This window comes from Pseudophryne corroboree, chromosome 5 (assembly GCF_028390025.1).
Source record: "Pseudophryne corroboree isolate aPseCor3 chromosome 5, aPseCor3.hap2, whole genome shotgun sequence".
Lineage (NCBI taxonomy): Eukaryota > Metazoa > Chordata > Amphibia > Anura > Myobatrachidae > Pseudophryne > Pseudophryne corroboree.
The window spans coordinates 576,137,937-576,157,823 of record NC_086448.1 but is presented as its reverse complement, the minus strand read 5'-3'; the positions used below and the strand labels follow the sequence as shown (position 1 = coordinate 576,157,823).

General features: G+C 46.7%; 1 protein-coding gene across 7 annotated transcripts in view; it reads left to right on the top strand.

The window, feature by feature from the left end:
• The window catches only part of ZNF236 (zinc finger protein 236), a 531,150-nt gene that overhangs the window by 413,916 nt on the left and 97,347 nt on the right, over positions 1 to 19,887 (top strand). For 6 of the 7 annotated variants that reach the window (XM_063923335.1, XM_063923334.1, XM_063923336.1 and 3 more), the window contains exon 28: positions 10,522 to 10,706. In XM_063923335.1, the coding sequence (XP_063779405.1) occupies positions 10,522 to 10,706 (185 nt within the window). The remainder of the gene's footprint in view (positions 1 to 10,521; positions 10,707 to 19,887) is intronic. The other variant, XM_063923337.1, reaches the window with a different exon arrangement.

The window sequence follows — 19,887 nt, the reverse complement described above, 5'->3', positions numbered from 1 at the left end:
ATGCCAGTCTCCGGGTTGGGGAGGCAGTGAACCAAGGAGCCCAGTTCCAGGGGATATGGTCAAGTCAGGAATTTGCTCTGCCAATAAACGTCCTGGAACTCGGGGTAATTTACAATGCCCTTCTGCAAGCTTCCCATCTCCTGAGGGATCGGGCTATCCAGGTTCAATCGGACAATGCCACGGCTGCGGCGTACATAAACCGACAAGGGGGAACAAGAAGCAGAGCGGCGATGCGAGAAGTGTCAAAAATCCTCCTCTGGGTGGAGGCCAACACAAGAGCCATCTCAGCCATATTCATTCCAGGAGTGGACAACTAGGAAGTGGACTTCCTCAGCAGACACGACCTCCATCTAGGGGAATGGGGCCTACATCCCCAGGTGTTTCAACAGTTAATTCACCGGTGGGGCTGTCCGTATATACACCTGATAGCTTCTCATCTCAACAAGAAGCTATGCCTTTACTGTTCTAGAATGAGGGATCTGCAGGCTGTAGCAATGGACGTGCTGACTCCGCCTTGGACGTACCTGTTCCCTCCTCTACCGCTAATCCCAGGGGTTCTAAAAAGACTAAGAAGGGAAATCGATCTAGCAATTCTAATTGCCCTTTATTGGCCTCGACGGGCGTGGTACTCGGACCTCCTGACCATGGCTCTGGAGGATCCCTGGCCTCTACCACTCCAACAGGATCTTCTTCAACAAGGTCCGTTCGTCTATCCAGACTTACAGCGGCTACGTTTGACGGCTTGGAAGTTGAGAGAGAGATTCTAGCAAGAAAAGGTCTTCCCTCCCAGGTTATTTCCACCATGGTCAAAGCCAGGAAGATGGTGACATCAAAACATTATCATCGTATCTAGAAAAAGTATGTTTCCTGGCGTGAAAGTAGAAAGTTGTCTCCTGTGGAATTTAGAATCAGTCGTTTTCTACTTTTCCTGCAAGCAGGAGTGGATATGGGCCTGTGTTTAGGCTCCATCAGAGTCCAGATTTTGGCGCTCTCTATTTTCTTCCAGAAACAACTTGCCATGTTGCCAGAAGTACAAACTTTCCTAAAAGGAGTGCTTCATATACAACCGCCCTTCGTACCGCCCATGGCTCCGTGGGATCTCAATGTGGTTCTCTCCTTTCTTCAATCGGACTAGTTTGAACCCTTACATATGGTGGAGTTGAAATTTCTCACCTGGAAGACGTTGATGCTTTTAGCATTGGCGTCTGCAGGACGTGTCTCTGAATTGGGGGCCTTATCCTGTAAGAGCCCTTTTTTGTTTTTTGATGAAGACAGGGCGGAACTCAGAACCCATTCTCGGTTTTACCAAAAGTGGTTTCAGCTTTTCATGTCAATCAACCTATTGTGGTTCCGGTGTTATCTGACGCTTCCTTTGGGCCAGAGTCCTTGGATGTTGTGAGGGCTCTGAAGATTTATGTTAAAGGACGGCTCGTCATCGGAAATCTGACTCGCTGTTTGTCCTTTATGATGCCACCAAGATTGGTCGTCCGGCATCCAAGCAATCCATTGCTCGTTGGCTTAGGTTGACCATTCAACAGCCCTATACTTCGTCAGCTGTGCCCTTGCCGACGTCTATTCAGGCCCACTCGACGAGGTCTGTGGGCTCTTCCTGGGCAGCTGCCCGGGGTGTCTCGGCCTTACAGTTGTGCCGAGCTGTTACTTGGTCTGGTTCGAACACTTCTGTGAAATTCTGTCGGTTTGACACCTTGGCCAAGGATGACCTTCAGTTTGGTCAGGCGGTGTTACATGGCGCCCGCCTCAGTGCTTCGATTCCTGCTTACCTGAGTAAGTTTTTTGTTGGACGCCGCTGCGATCCGGTAATGTTGTTGGGATAGCTGTGCTATCCTGGTTGAGTTGGTGTTGCTATCCTCTGTTCTGGGAGAAAACTTAAAAATACAGTGCGCAATAAAACAGAAGTGCAGCTACACAATATACACAAGTGTGCATCCAAAAACACACTAATGGATAGACATGAAAAAAAGAAATGTATACTAATAGTAGCGCTCTCCAGTAACCATGTTATATGTCACTTATGTGAAAATAGTAACATGAGGGTTGATTCACCATGTAAGGAAGAAACAAGATGTCCTATTGACTCCTTATCACATAAAATCAGGTGGTCACACTGAAATCACTCCTTTTCAGGGAAACTCAGTAGTATTCATTTGTAGTAGGCCCAGCTCAGAATCTACGAAAGAAGATATAAGCGCCTCCTAATCATTTTGCAAGGATATTTATTGGAGGTACTTATAAAATAACACAAATATAGTGTAGCATGCCTTTAAAAGGGGTCACATTTAATATGTACAAAATGCACGTACAAGAAAACAATTTTAAAACAGCATGTCATATCTCCATAAAACACATCACCATCGTTACGATCTATCCCGGGGAATCAAATGGCGCCAGATATCAGGTGGAAAAGTGAATGAGCTCCGGATGCCCACCACCACAACCATGCAAAGTTCACCCTGTAGCCGATCGATGAGTGCAGGAGTCCAAATAAAACTCCTGCACTCATCGATCGGCTACAGAGTGAACTTTGCATGGTTGTGGTAGTGGGCATCCGGAGCTCATTCACTTTTCCACCTGATATCTGGTGCCATTTGATTCCCCGGGATAGATCGTAACGATGGTGATGTGTTTTATGGAGATATGACATGCTGTTTTAAAATTGTTTTCTCTAACGTCCTAGTGGATGCTGGGGACTCCGTAAGGACCATGGGGAATAGACGTGCTCCGCAGGAGACTGGGCACTCTAAGAAAGATTTAGTACTACTGGTGTGCACTGGCTCCTCCCTCTATGCCCCTCCTCCAGACCTCAGTTAGAATCTGTGCCCGGCCAGAGCTGGGTGCTTTTAGTGAGCTCTCCTTAGCTTGCTAATAAGAAAGTATTTTAGTTAGGTTTTTTTTATTTTCAGAGAGCTTCTGCTGGCAACAGACTCTCTGCTACGTGGGACTGAGGGGAGAGAAGCAAACCTACTAACTGCGGCTAGGTTGCGCTTCTTAGGCTACTGGACACCATTAGCTCCAGAGGGTTCGAACACAGGATCTTAACCTTGGTCGTCCGTTCCCGGAGCCGCGCCGCCGTCCCCCTCGCAGAGCCAGAAGACAGAAGCCGGCGGGTGAAGCAAGAAGACATCAAAATCGGTGGCAGAAGACTCCTGTCTTCATATGAGGTAGCGCACAGCACTGCAGCTGTGCGCCATTGCTTCCACACTACACACACACTCCGGTCACTGTAGGGTGCAGGGCGCATGGGGGGGGCGCCCTGGGCAGCAATTATGATACCTCTTGGCAAAAGTAACATATACACAGCTGGGCACTGTATATATGTATGAGCCCCCGCCATTATTTTTACACAGAAAGCGGGACAGAAGCCCGCCGCTGAGGGGGCGGGGCTTCTTCCTCAGCACTCACCAGCGCCATTTTCTCTCCATAGCTCAGCTGAGAGGAAGCTCCCCAGGCTCTCCCCTGCAGTCTCAAGGTAGAAAGAGGGTAAAAAGAGAAGGGGGGGCACATAAATTTAGGCGCATTAATCATATATACAGCAGCTACTGGGTAAACACTAAGTTACTGTGTAATTCCTGGCTTATATAGCGCTGGGGTGTGTGCTGGCATACTCTCTCTCTGTCTCTCCAAAAGGCCTGGTGGGGGTCCTGTCTTCATATAGAGCCTCCCCTGTTTGTGTGGTGTGTCGGTATGCGTGTGCCGACATGTTTGACGAGGAGGGCTATGTGGAGGCAGAACAGGTGCAGATGGATGAGGTGTCTCCGCCGACGGCGCCGACACCTGATTGGATGGATATGTGGAAGGTGTTAAATGATAATGTAAACTCCTTGCATAAAAGGTTGGATAAAGCTGAAGCCTTGGGACAGTCGGGGTTTCAGCCCATGCCTGATCCTACAGCGCAGAGGCCGTCAGGGTCTCAGAAGCGCCCACTATCCCAAATTGTTGACACAGATATCGACACGGATTCTGACTCCAGTGTCGATGGTGATGATGCAAAATTGCAGCCTAAAATGGCTAAAGCCATCCGCTACATGATTATAGCAATGAAGGATGTATTACACATATCAGAGGTAAACCCTGTCCCTGACACGAGGGTTTATATGTTTGGGGAGAAAAAGCAAGAGGTGACTTTTCCCCCTTCACATGAGTTAAATGAGTTATGTGAAAAAGCGTGGGATTCTCCTGATAAGAAAGTGCTGATTTCCAAAAGGTTACTTATGGCGTACCCTTCCCCGCCAACGGACAGGTTGCGCTGGGAATCCTCCCCTAGGGTAGACAAGGCTCTGACGCGCTTATCTAAGAAGGTGGCCCTACCGTCACAGGATACGGCCTCCCTAAAGGATCCTGCGGATAGGAAGCAGGAAGGTATTCTGAAGTCTGTTTATACACATTCCGGTACCATACTGAGGCCGGCAATTGCGTCGGCCTGGATGTGTAGTGCTGTAGCAGCATGGACTGATACTCTGTCTGAAGAACTGGATACCTTGGACAAGGATACTATTTTACTGACCCTGGGGCATATAAAAGACGTTGTCCTATATATGAGGGATGCCCAGAGGGACATTTGCCTACTGGGCTCAAGAATAAATGCAATGTCGATTTCTGCCAGAAGGGTCCTGTGGACTCGGCTGTGGTCAGGTGATGCCGATTCAAAAAAGCACATGGAGGTTTTACCTTATAAGGGTGAGGAATTGTTTGGGGACGGTCTCTCGGACCTAGTTTCCACAGCTACGGCTGGGAAGTCAAATTTTTTGCCATATATTCCCTCACAACCAAAGAAAGCACCGTATTACCAAATGCAGTCCTTTCGATCACAAAAAAGCAAGAAAGTCAGAGGGGCATCCTTTCTTGCCAGAGACAGAGGTAGAGGAAAGAAGCTGCACCATACAGCTGGTTCCCAGGAACAGAAGTCCTCCCCGGCTTCCACTAAATCCACTGCATGACGCTGGGGCTCCACAGGTGGAGCCGGGAGCGGTGGGGGCGCGTCTCCGAAATTTCAGCCACCAGTGGGTTCGCTCACAGGTGGATCCCTGGGCCTTACAGATTGTGTCTCAGGGATACAAGCTGGAATTCGAAGTGATGCCCCCTCACCGTTACCTAAAATCGGCCCTGCCAGCTTCCCCCATGGAAAGGGAGGTAGTGTTAGCGGCAATTCACAAGTTATATCTCCAGCAGGTGGTGGTAAAGGTTCCCCTCCTTCAACAGGGAATGGGTTACTATTCCACAATGTTTGTGGTACCGAAACCGGACGGTTCGGTCAGACCCATTTTGAATTTAAAATCCCTGAACATTTATCTGAAGACATTCAAGTTCAAAATGGAATCGCTCAGAGCGGTCATTGCAAGCCTGGAAGAGGGGGATTTTATGGTGTCTCTGGACATCAAGGACGCTTACTTGCATGTCCCCATTTATCCACCTCATCAGGAGTACCTCAGGTTTGTGGTACAGAACTGTCATTACCAATTCCAGACGTTGCCGTTTGGCCTATCCACGGCACTGAGAATATTTACCAAGGTAATGGCGGAAATGATGGTGCTCCTTCGAAAGCAAGGAGTCACAATTATCCCATACTTAGACGATCTCCTCATAAAGGAGAGGTCCAGAGAGCAGTTGCTGATCAGCGTAGCACACTCTCAGGTAGTGTTGCAACAGCACGGCTGGATTCTGAATATCCCAAAGTCGCAGCTGATTCCTACGACGCGTCTGCCCTTTCTGGGCATGATTCTGGACACAGATCAGAAAAAGGTGTTTCTCCCGGCGGAGAAGGCTCAGGAGCTTGTGACTCTCGTCAGAAACCTCTTAAAACCAAAACAGGTGTCAGTGCATCACTGCACGCGAGTCGTGGGAAAGATGGTGGCGTCATACGAGGCCATTCCCTTCGGCAGGTTCCATGCGAGGATCTTTCAGTGGGATCTGTTGGACAAGTGGTCCGGATCGCATCTTCAGATGCATCGGCTGATCACCCTATCCCCCAGGACCAGCGTGTCTCTTCTGTGGTGGCTGCAGAGTGCTCACCTTCTCGAGGGCCGCAGGTTCGGCATACAGGACTGGGTCCTGGTGACCACGGATGCAAGCCTCCGAGGATGGGGGGCAGTCACTCAGGGAAGAAACTTCCAAGGGTTATGGTCAAGTCAGGAGGCTTGTCTGCACATCAATATCCTGGAACTAAGGGCCATATACAACGCCCTGAGTCAAGCGGAGCCTCTGCTTCGCAACCAACCGGTGCTGATTCAGTCAGACATCACCGCAGTGGCTCATGTAAACCGCCAGGGCGGCACAAGAAGCAGGGTGGCAATGGCGGAAGCCACCAGGATTCTTCGTTGGGCGGAAAATCACGTGCAAGCACTGTCAGCAGTGTTCATCCGGGAGTGGACAACTGGGAAGCAGACTTCCTCAGCAGACACGACCTCCACCCGGGAGAGTGGGGACTTCATCAAGAAGTCTTCACGCAGATTACAGATCGATGGGAACTGCCACAGGTGGACATGATGGCATCCCGCCTCAACAAAAAGCTAAAAAGGTATTGCGCCAGGTCAAGGGACCCTCAGGCGATAGCTGTGGACGCACTAGTGACACCGTGGGTGTTCCAGTCGGTCTATGTATTTCCACCTCTTCCTCTCATACCCAAGGTACTGAGAATCGTAAGAAAAAGAGGAGTGAGAACAATACTCATTGTTCCGGATTGGCCAAGAAGGACTTGGTACCAGGAACTGCAAGAAATGCTCACAAAGGACCCATGGCCTCTGCCTCTCAGACAGGACCTGTTGCAACAGGGGCCCTGTCTGTTCCAAGACTTACCGCGGCTGCGTTTGACGGCATGGCGGTTGAACGCCGGATCCTAGTGGAAAAAGGCATTCCGGATGAAGTTATTCCTACGCTGATAAAGGCTAGGAAGGACGTGACAGCAAAACATTATCACCGTATATGGCGAAAATATGTTGCTTGGTGTGAGGCCAGGAAGGCCCCAACAGAGGAATTCCAGCTGGGCCGGTTCCTGCACTTCCTACAGTCAGGAGTGACTAAGGGCTTGAAATTGGGGTCCATAAAGGTCCAGATTTCAGCCCTATCCATTTTATTTCAGAAAGAACTGGCTTCTCTTCCTGAGGTTCAGACATTTGTTAAGGGAGTGCTGCATATTCAGCCCCCTTTTGTGCCACCAGTGGCACCTTGGGATCTCAACGTGGTGTTGGGTTTCCTGAAATCCCACTGGTTTGAGCCACTTAAAACCGTGGAGCTAAAGTATCTCACGTGGAAAGTGGTAATGCTATTGGCCTTGGCTTCGGCTAGGCGTGTGTCAGAATTGGCGGCTTTGTCATGTAAAAGCCCCTATCTGGTTTTTCATATGGACAGGGCAGAATTACGGACTCGTGCACGATTTCTGCCAAAGGTGGTGTCATCTTTTCATTTGAACCAACCTATTGTGGTGCCTGCGGCTACTCGTGACTTGGAGGATTCCAAGTTGCTTGATGTAGTCAGGGCTTTGAAGATTTATGTGACCAGAACGGCTGGAGTCAGGAAAACTGACTAGCTGTTTATCCTGTATGCATCCAACAAGCTGGGTGCTCCTGCTTCAAAGCAAACCATTGCTCGCTGGATCTGTAACACGATTCAGCAGACTCATTCTGCGGCGGGATTGCCGCATCCAAAATCAGTAAAAGCCCATTCCACAAGGAAAGTGGGCTCTTCTTGGGCGGCTGCCCGAGGGGTCTCGGCATTACAGCTTTGCCGAGCAGCTACTTGGTCAGGTTCAAACACCGTTGCAAAATTCTACAAGTTTGATACCCTGGCTGAGGAGGACCTTGTGTTTGCCCATTCGGTGCTGCAGAGTCATCTGCACTCTCCCGCCCGTTTGGGAGCTTTAGTATAATCCCCATGGTCCTTATGGAGTCCCCAGCATCCACTAGGACGTTAGAGAAAATAAGATTTTACTCACCGGTAAATCTATTTCTCGTAGTCCGTAGTGGATGCTGGGCGCCCGTCCCAAGTGCAGACTTTCTGCAATACGTGTATATAAGTTATTGCTTAATAAAGGGTTATGTTATGTGGCATCCGTTGAGTGATGCTCGATTGTTGTTCATACTGTTAACTTGGTATGTTATCACAAGTTGTACGGTGTGATTGGTGTGGCTGGTATGAGTCTTACCCTGGATTCCAAAATCCTTTCCTTGTAATGTCAGCTCTTCCGGGCACAGTTTCCTTAACTGAGGTCTGGAGGAGGGGCATAGAGGGAGGAGCCAGTGCACACCAGTAGTACTAAATCTTTCTTAAAGTGCCCAGTCTCCTGCGGAGCCCGTCTATTCCCCATGGTCCTTACGGAGTCCCCAGCATCCACTACGGACTACGAGAAATAGATTTACCGGTGAGTAAAATCTTATTTTCTTGTACGTGCATTTTGTACATATTAAATGTGACCCCTTTTAAAGGCTTGCTACACTATATTTGTGTTATTTTATAAGTACCTCCAATAAATATCCTTGCAAAAGGATTAGGAGGTGCTTATATCTTCTTCCGTAGATTCTGAGCTGGGCCTACTACAAATGAATACTACTGAGTTTCCCTGAAAAGGAGTGATTTCAGTGTGACCACCTGATTTTATGTGATAAGGAGTCAAAAGGACATCTTGTTTCTTCCTTACTTGGTGAATCAACCCTCATGTTACTATTTTCACATGGGTGACATATAACATGGTTACTGGAGAGCGCTACTATTAGTATACATTTCTTTTTTTCATGTCTATCCTCTATTCTGGTTAGCGCCCTCCTTTTGGTTATGGGTGTGTGTTGGCTTGTTGCCTCACCGCTGTTGTATTATTCCTTCTCTCGTGGTATGTCCGTCTCCTCTAGCACAGTTTTCCTAGACTGAGTCTGGTAGGAGGGGCATAGAGGGGAGGAGCCAGCACACACATACACACACTAAAGGTTTTAAAGTGCCAGGCCCCAGTGGACCCGATCTATACCCCATGGTACTAAAGTACAGATCCACAGTATCCGCTACGGATTACGAGAAAAGGAATTACCGGAAGGTATTAAATTCCTATTTTTTCATTTATTCTTTGTCAGTCCGGAGTTACGTGAGCCATAAAATTATGTACAATGTGCCCAGTATAATAAAATCATAAAAAGTAAGATCTTTAAAATGTTCTTATCTGATAAAAAGATATAAAATGTTCAAACTTGATGCTATTGATGCTTCAAAAGGTATCCGCAGCATCCAAATGAAAGTTATAAAAAGAAATTGCATTATCAGTACATGAATATATAAATGCCTTGATATTTAGCATATCTTTGTTAATACATTTGATTGCTGTAACAGTTGAATATACAAATATATTGCAGAATGCACATGCTAAGGGCTTATAGCTAACCTGAAAGTTAGTAAGGCCAGAGAATATTAATAGTACATGCTCTTAGATAGACAATAAGGGTAAATTTACTTAAGGTCTATTTTAAGTTATTGATGTGTTTCAGGGGCTAAAGTGTACAATTATTATTATTATTATTATTATTATTATTATTATCATCATGTTTACTAATAGACAATTTTTAATATCGATTTTGCAATGTTAGTAAATGTGTGAGTTAGCCCCTGAAACACATCAATTTAGATCAATTTAAAAATTCTTAAAATTTACCTTTAGTAAATTTACTCCTAAGAGAAAGCAGTATCTCAAATGTATGTGCACACGTATACTGTACACCATACTGCATATCAGCTGCTCTCCAAAGGGACAACATTCCAACGCTCCAAATCCCAGAGGGCTGCATTATGTACTGGGGCGTCAACAGTCCTGGCGGACCCTGGTACAAGGAGGGGGCGTGGCCAGACCCCTCCATTAAAAATAAAATAAAATGATATGTTCTATGCGGCCGCAAAGTGGCTGCTGCAGCAGCAGTCAGTTATCTCTCTCCTGTCTAGCTTTCTGCGACAGGAAAGGGGAAGGAGGGGCAGCAGGACCTGGGTTCCCCCCGACAGTCCCGTGTAAAGAGTACCCGTCCCTTCCCCTCTTTCGGCACTACTGATTATGTAGCAGTGTTTTCTTGCATCAATGACTATTGTCACTGATTCAGTATGATTTACCGGTAGAATAGTCCTGTAGCGCTGTTATTCCGGCTGTCGGGATTCCGATGTCGGTATCCTGACCACCAGGATACCGACAGCCGTCAAATTAAATGGATCCCATAGTCACAGCCATGGCTGAAACTTTGTGTCGAGCTGGCCAGTCAATCCCTCTTCATAGGTCCTACTGCTCGCATCCCAATTTTGCAGTTATTTCAAGTTGTATATAAACATGAAAAATTCAAATCACTAAACAATAGCTAAAATTTATTTATTGGTCTTTGTTAGCCTTGCAAACATTTATTCCCTACAATTACACCTGACTACAACTTAGTTGCTTTTTCAGATATTTATTTTCTTATTAAAATAATTGGATGCCTATAGAATAACTGGTTTGAAAGTTGTATGGAAAGGCTTTAATTTTTCATGTATTGTTGATTTGTTATGTATCAGAATTGACCACTTCAACTGGCAGTCTACCTTGCACAACCTCAATTTCACAAACCCCTGTGTCCACTCAAAATCTGGTTATGTCATCTGGAGTAGGAGGAGATGGTAGTGTAACCCTGACTCTGGCTGACACGGAGAGTATGCTGTCTGGAGGGCTTGATGCTGTGACCCTTAACATCACTTCACAGGTAAAGTTTTAAATTTTCTTTAGATCTTGTCAACTTCTCCGATAACATAGATGACAGTAATGCTGAAAGAACATTGCGTACAGCAAAATTGTATTTTAGGGTGGTAAACAGTAACCATGACAGCACTATGATGGTGACACATTGCCCTAAAGTTATGGGGGGGTCATTCCGAGTTGATCGCTCGCTGCCGATTTACGCAGCGCAGCGATCAGGTGAAAAAAACGGCATTTATGCGCATGCGTATGCCCCTATGTACGCAGGGCCGGTGCAAGGTTTCTCGACACCCTAGGCAAAACTTTAACCTACTGCCCCCCCATATCATTATTATATATTCTTTATAAGGCGTTACAAGTGTTTTGCAGCACCGTACACACGGCACACCCCAGAACAATACAGGGTTCACAGATTTTAACATTACAGTAACTAAAAAACTAAAACCAGAGCACAGGTAACAAATAGCACCACAATTCTCAGTACACAATATTATTTTATCTATTAACAGTTTCTTACATAACGCAGCAAAATACGTTGCGCTTTACAATTGGAAACAACACTAATAAAACAAAACTGGGTAATAACAGAGAGGTAGGGAAACCCTGTTTGCATGCTTACAATCTACAGCTGAGATACAAGGAAGCAATCTACGGGCAGGCAGCCATTGGAAGAGATGAATTATGAACTGATGACATCGCCACCACGGATCCCATCAGAGCCCCCCATACTCCACCATTACAGTCCAGGTCCCCAGGATACCCATGCTTGAGTCCAGATAGCTAAATAACAGGGAGGTACTAAATCACCTGTGCTCAAGCATGGCTACTAAGTCACCTGTGCTAAAGCATGGCCATCTCCAAACCCGGACTGAATGGCGGAGTATGCAAAATTCTCTCACATTTAAAAAAGCCAGATCCAAACAAAAATACATTGAAAATGACAGACCCATAAGCAAATTGAAAAAGCCAGATCTACATAAAGATACACGGAAAAAAACAAATTCACATAATACATTGAAAAATGCCAGATTCACGAAAAAAAAAAACCATAAAAAGCCAGATCCGCATAAAAATATATTGAAAGTGACAGATTCACACAAACCACATTGAATCAAGCTAGATCTATATACAAATACAACTAAAAAAATCCAGTTTTACATAAAATACACCAAAATTGTCTCATCCACATAAAGGTGGTCATTCCAAGTTGATCGCAGCCAGCAACTTTTTGCTGCTGCTGCGATCAATAGTCCATGCCTATGGGGGAGTGAATTTTAGCTTCGCAGGGCTGCGGTCGCTTGTGCAGCCTTACTAAGCAAAAAAAAATGTCAAGCAAAACTAGACCAGCCCTGGACATACCTGTGCGATGGATCCAGCGATGATGGGCTCGGCTTTGACGTCACTCCTCCGCCCTCCGTTCTGCTGGACACGCCTGCGTTATACTCACCACTCCCCGAAAACTACTCCAAACGGTCCGGATCCGCCCTGGCACGCCTTCCGTCCTGTCAATCTTCTTTGCGGTCCGTCCTGCGACTGCTTTCTTCTTTAGATGCGACGTAACCCAGTGACCTCTGTCGCTGGGCAACGTCGCACACGCGCACAGCGGCCACCGCGCATGCGCATTCCGCACCCGTTCGCACCACAGCGATAAACAGCTGCGTGCGAACAGGTCGGAATGACCCCCAAAGACGTTGAAAAAAGCCATATCCTTGATGCAGATCCACACAATAGACCAAACTAAAGTCAGATCCACCAAAAACACATAAAGCCAGATCCACATAAAAATACACAGAGACTCTAGATCCAGAAAAATACACAGAAAAAAAATCCAGATCCACTGAAAATTCACAAACAAAAAAACAGATTCACACAAACCACACCCAAAATGCCAGATCCACATCGAATTCGAAATACACCTATAAGTTACAGAGGCAATGTGGCAACAGGTTGGTGGACTGCGACCAGGAGACTGAGGTCATGGGGCGATGGACTGCGACCTGTGGGCAGATGCATGGGGCAACTGGCTGCAACCAGTGGACAGATGGTGTGAGCGGGTGGCAGACTGTGCCAGGCGAGAGCCCGTGAGCAGGGGCATGAGGGATGTGGGTACAGGCTGCGACCGTGAGGAAGAGGTCCCTGGACGATGGGCTGTGACCGAGGGACAGAGGCGAGTACATTCCTGATCACGGCTGTCGGGCTGCGACTGCGAGGCAGAGGCTTTGGGCTGATGGGCCCTGACTATGGAGGCAAAGGGTGTTGGGTGATGGACTGTGATTGGTTGTGACCAGAGGACAGAGGAACCGATGGATGACGACCAGGAGACAAGGACATAGGACATGAGTAGGGAGAAGGGCAGAAAAAAAAAAGACAACAAAAATGCCAATTTAACCCCTACCACAGATCAAAAACACACCCCTGCGGTCGGTACAGGGCGACACACACAGAGGCAAAGGGCGCACAGTGTGTCCCACAAGAAGGGAGGGGGGGGGGTAGGGGGCACAGGGCGCCATACACACAGGGAAGCAGGGCGTGCACAATGAATCACACATGGGCGGTGGCGGGACAGGGTGTCACACACACACACACATGGGCCGAGGGTGTACAGTGGGTGTACAGTGTGCAATACATGAGGGAGGGGGGCACAGTGTGTCACACACAGGGGCAGGGAAAAACAGGGGTGGGGGGCACAAGGTGTCACACACACAGGGGCAGGGAGGCACAGGGGGTCACGCACCATGGGGAGGGGAAGAGGGGACACACACACAGAGGCAGGGAGGCACAGGGGGCCACACACCATGATGAGGGAAAGAGGGGACACACACACACACACACACACACACACACACACACAGATGGGCAGAGGGTGTACAGTGTGCCATACATGGGGGAGGGGGGCACAGTGTGTCACACACAGGGGCAGGGAAAAACAGGGGTGGGGGGCACAAGGTGTCACACACACAGGGGCAAGGAGGCACAGGGGGTCACACACCATGGTGAGGGGAGGAGGGGACACACACACAGAGGCAGGGAGGCACAGGGGGCCACACACCAATGTGAGGGGAAGAGGGGACACACACACACACACACACACAGAGGCAGGGAGGCACAGGGGGCCACACACCATGGTGAGGGGAAGAGGGGACAAACACACACACAGAGGCAGGGAGGCACAGGGGGCCACACACCATGGCGAGGAGAAGAGGACACACACACACACACAGGCAGGGGGTACAGGGGCCACACACACAGGGGGGGGGGGGGGGGCAGGAGGGCACAAGGCTCTCCAGTCACTCACCGCTGCATGTCCAGTCAACCTCAGGTGCAGAGTAGCTCATTCCCGCGGATCCAGACAGCCTGAAGAGGAGGCCGGCAGCAGGAGGATCCGAGCTCCAGCGTCCATGCATGCAGCCCCATTGCGATGCAGCCGGGGGAGTCGAGGCTGTTGGAGGTGGGAGGGTCCCAAGATCAAGTAGGGAGGTTTAGAGCTGCGGCGCTGGCTACCGTCACTGAGTGCGGCACGGGGGGGGGGAGAGCATGAGTATTCCTAGCAGCAGCAGGCATGTTTGAAGGGGGTGCCAGACGTTAGAGGGTGCCCCGTGCGCACGCCTATGGCTGTGCAGAGTGCAGACTGCAGAGCCGGAGGAGGGGACAGAGGAATGGGGCGGGGTGGGAGGATATTGTCTGCAGGGGGAGGACGGGCGCCTGGCCACTAGTAGAAGCAGGGGGAGGAGATCCGTAGCGCAGATCATGTCGCCGGAACACTATATTTATGTTTTTCATGCTAAGGGACAGAATGTTCCACTATAGAGAGGAGCAGGGGAGGGAAGTGGAGTACTTGTGCTGCCCCTACTCTTCTCCAGCCGGACCACCTCCTCCTTATTCATTAGTGCCGTGACTAGTACTTCTGATGCCAGGGGCCGGCTGCGGGCCGCCCCTCCAGGTCACCCGCCCATAGGCAGCTGCCTAAAGCTGCCTAATGGAAGCGCCGGCCCTGTATGTACGGGTACAAAGCTCTTTGTGGTTGTGCTCAGGTTCTAGCAAAGTTTTCCTTCACACTGGCAGCTGCAAGAAGATTGACAGGAAGGAGGCATTACTGGGTGTCAACTGACCGTTTTCAGGGAGTGTTGCAAAAACCCAGGCGTGTCTGAAAAAATGCAGGCGTGGCTGGGCGTTGCTGGGCGGGTGTATGACATCAAATCCGGACACGAATAGGCTGAAATAATGACAAGCGCTGAGTAGGTTCAGAGCTACTCTGAAACTGCACAAACTGTTTTTGTAGAGCTCGGCTGCACATGCAATCGCACTTCTGCTAAGCTAAGATACACTCCCCAGTGGGCGGCGGCATAGCGTTTGCATGGCTGCTAAAACTAGATAGCGAGCGATCAACTCAGGAATGACCCCCATGGTCTCTATGCCATCCAGGGCTTCTGAGGCGTTTGTATGTTCTCACTATTTTCATGTTGACTTCCTCCTTGTGTGTTATTTTTTTCACCCCACAGTCCAAAAACATACTGACAGTTATATGTTAAAGTGTTTGCATGGTAGAGAATTTATTAAACTCGGATGGAGGCGGATTACACATTGTCTGTAAAGCACTCTGCAAAATGTCTGCAGTTAAGTGTCATTTGTGGCAGCACGGACGTGTAATGGTTAGCATTACTGCCTCACATCACTGAGGTCATGGGTTTGATCCCATCCATGGCACTAACTGTGTGGAGTTTGTATATTCTCCCCGTGCTTGCATGGGTTTCCTCCAGGTACTCCGGTTTCCTCCCACAATCCAAAAATATACAGGTAGGTTAATTGACTCCCAACAAAAATTAACCCTAGTGTGAATGTGTGAATGTACATGTGATAGGGAATATAGGGGGTCATTCCGAGTTGATCGTAGCTGTGCTAAATTTTGCACAGCTACGATCTTCCCTGATATGCAGGGGGGCGCCCAGCACAGGGCTAGCCCACTACGCATGTCAGTCCGGCTCCCCTCGCAGAAGTGCAAAGGCATCGCACAGCGGCGATGCCTTTGCACTTCAAGAGTAGCTCCCGGCCAGCGCAGCTTTAGCGTGTTGGCCGGGAGCTACTCATCGCGCCCCGTCCCGCAGCGGCTGCGTGTGACTTCACGCAGCTACTGCGGCCCACCCCCCGTTTGGTGCGGCCACGCCTGCCTGGTGTGGTCGCATCTGATGCAACCATGCCAGGCAAGTGATTAAGGCGCTTGGTGTTTAGCTCGGTGTGGTTCACTAGATCTACATTAAATAGATAGACTGTCAATAGGTCGACCCCATATGGTAGACATGCAAAAGGTTGACATGAAAATGGTCGACACAAGTTTTTTATTTTTCTGGGTATTATTCTGTATGTTTCACGATATCTGAGCCAAATTAGTGGAAATGTGTACCCTCAACATACTTCAGAAAGGTGCCTTGCTCCACTACTGCTGCACTTGGCACAGGTTACTATTCCCACGTGGATGGTAAATGATGAAATAGTTTAAAAAAATATATTAAACGACTTGTGTTTAAAATATGTGTGTTGACCAATTGTCATGTCGACTTTTTGAACCTGCCGACCTTAAGAACTGTTTACCTTTTACCTTTTGACCCTGTCAACCTTTTGCATGTCGACTGTTTGAGTTCCACCTATTGACTGTCTATCTTTTTACTGTAGATCTATCAACTGGATACCATTTAGCTCAACTTTTATTTCAACATCTAATACCATAAAGGGCCCATCATATTATGCAAAATAAACTGCTAATGTATAAATATTTAATGAACTTGCCCTCAGCTGTATATTTTATACTGCCCTGAATTATGTGAAATCTGTTTTGCATCTGAATACCATTGTTTAAAAAATAAAGTAATGAGACATATTCTAATAAAACACTGACTGAACAAAAATGAATTGCTCAATATGCCCCTGAAAGTAACAGTTGATATTAATTGGCACAGCGTGCAAGGATTTATTTCGAGTAAGTCTTCTTAAGTGAAAACCTAGTCTCTGAGCTGCTGAAGATATTAGCGTTAATTCAAAGAGGCTTCTGGGTAAGGACACTTAATCAAGTTGTCATTTTGCCTTGGATCTTGGAAATACAATGTAAGAGAATAATATTAGATGGCACACTTTAACAAACAGCACCTGGTGCTCATAGATTAAGTAAACAACCATATCAACTATATTTTCTAAAAATAATATATTGTATGGCCTATGTATAAACAATATATATTTTGTAATCTGTGGTTTAAAGATTTTTTTTTTCTTTTGTCAAGGCAAGCAATACTTGAAAAATAAAGCATGGACAATGTACTCCACATTAAATCCATTCTTAATAAAAGTTTTTGAATTGAGATGACTAATGTAATGCTCTCTAAAAGTCCATCTGCTTTTTATTCTATTACAGCTAATCGATCAGACAGTCAGTGTGTGCTTGGTTGTTGTCACTCTGATTAAGTGGGGACTGTGCTACAGCCTCAGAATACTTGAATAATTTAATTTTAGAACATAAGAACATTTTCAAAGCCATTCTGGCTGGAATGAATGCTATGGGTAAAATATATAGGTTTATCAGATACCAAAAATATTTTCAAGTTTAAAAGTTATTAATAGGCCATGATGATTATCCGATAGGTCGAAAACATTTAGGTTATTTTTTTTTGTTTTTGTTTTATTATGTTTTATGAAAGAAATTAAAAAATTTGTCAATATTGTTCATAGTCAGGGCCATGTAATCTGTGCAGCACACATAATATTCATTTGTTACGTTATTTATATAGTGCCTACATATTACAGTATACTTACACAGGGGAGAATACAGCATGGCCGTAACTAGAGAGGGGGCTGGGGGGGCATGTGACCCGGGCGCGGGATTGGATAGGGCGCTGGGATCTGGCTGCGTCTGATATAGCAGAGAAGGAAGTGGAGTAACATGGGATTTGTAGTAATGTCTGTTACTGGTTAGACATGGAGCTGTAACAGAGAGACTACAAATTCCATGAGGCATTTCACCCTGCAGAGAGATGGCCACCGCTGGAGCTGCAGTAGTTGGCTATCCTGAGCGGCAATCCACCAGCCCCACGCAGCCCTGCATTCGGCACTGAGTTGCTGACACCAGCAGTGATTGATTTAAGCAGACCAGCACCCTGCACCTCCGTCTCAGAGTTGTCTACTGAACTTTGAGAGGTGCACATGACCCTGATTGCATATTGCTGTACTACTGTGCACAGAAGGCTACTTCGCACCAAAATAAAAAAATTCAGTGGTAGACATTGGTTACTTCTCTTACCGGTTATTCTTAATTGTTTGGCTAAATACATCATATTTTATAAAGGACTCCTTTCTACCACTGAGCCACATCACGTTGTGTTTTAGCATACCAGCTATAGTCTGGCGTCATGTCCATATAAACTGGTTTAAATAGTTTCATTCAAGCTTTCTTCATTTCAATCTTGTGAGCATTCGATTGAGTACCCCTGATGAAGTCCCATTGAGGGACGAAATGCGTTGGGTTGATCTATTCTACAGTATATGGAATATTAACAAAAGAAATTGAATGTAAAAATGAATACATCTGAAGACATCTCAATGTGAAAACACACAGAGACTGTATATGTTTTATTCTGAGAACAAAGAAGTGTACAGATGGCGCTTCAAATCAAAGGTGCTGCAATCCACCAGCCGGGTTGGTCACCAATATCCCAAAATAGTTCAGTTTGTGTTCTAGAGTTTGCTGTGGTGCGCTCCCTGGGTTGATATAGGCAGTGTTTTTTGGTCCGAAGAGGGAATGTTCGTATGTATAGATAGCCCTTCTATTCAGCAACACTTCCCCACTCCAATTTAAGTGGAATCCCCAAAATAGAAGGAAAAAAACGATATATAGTGAAGCACAGTTTATCCAAATTTTCTGACAAGTAGCAATATTGCAAGTCACATAAACTCTATGTGTCCGTCAGCAGAAAATGAATAAGTAAAATCTGGAATCCACCACAAATTGGCAGACCCACATACCAGAGTTGGTGGGGTGTCAGAAATGCCCACCTAAACACGCCTGAAGTGTCACTTCCTGGGATTTGCGGCAATCGACAGCAGGTTTCCTCCAATCAACTCCACCACTTCACCACTCCATTTTAAGTGGAATTCCCAAAAATAGGAGTAAACAGCCGTATATAGTGAAGTACAATTTATTTAAATGTGCAAAGTTCAAGAAATCAAATGTGCAAATCAGCAGGAAATAAATAGATAAAATCTAGAATTCACCACAGATTGGCGGACCCATGTACCAGAGTTAGTAGGGTGTCAGAAAGTGCCCACCCAAAAACGGCTGAAGTGTTACTCCCCGGGATTTGCAGCAACAATCAGCGAATTCCCTCTGGCATCCGAAGGTCCCTCCAACCAGTCACCAACACGTTTCTGCCCTGTAAGGGCCTTTATCAAGGTGTGTGGTGTATTGGGAAGTGAGGGCTTTATAAACCCCGTTCTGTGATCTGATTGGAGGGATTATCAAATAGGGATATACTTTACTAAACCCTTCTTTTTCTAAAAAAACAATTCATAATAAATATGGTGAGTCCTCAATGGTATAATACTTAATGATCTGCCGCTGATTTGGGGTTTAAAACTCTATTTATTTATACGATCGCATGCGTTCCATAGTCTGTGGAACGCATTCCTCTTCCTGTTTCCGGGTCGTCACGTGTCCGGAAGCGCCGCGTCTAGCGCTCCGGCCTGCCGTAACGTGTATCTCCGCCCTCATTCCAGGAACTGAAGCTTTTCCACTTCGTGGAACGCACAGACGGCTTGCGTTCCACTGATGTGTAAATATGCTGTATCGTACTTCCGGGCTATGGAACACACAGCTTGCTTACATTCCCCTTATATATTAATTTCTGTTTGTCATAGAAATAACGAACTAAGAACTTTAATACTAAATAGAAATATTAAAAACACAATGTTGCTGATCTAGAAACCATCATAAAAACGTGATAAAAACACATCTTGCAAGTTAAATAGGAAATTAAATGTCATAAAAAACATTTAAATTCGAAGTCCATGTTTAGCCCTTTGGGATTAAGGGTACCCATTTCATATATAAGTTTAATTTCGGTTTGTGCTAATATTTCTTCCCCATTATTCCTTCTCCATTGATTTTGTACAGCTCTAATCCCTATAACTTTTGTTAAACCTTCACATTT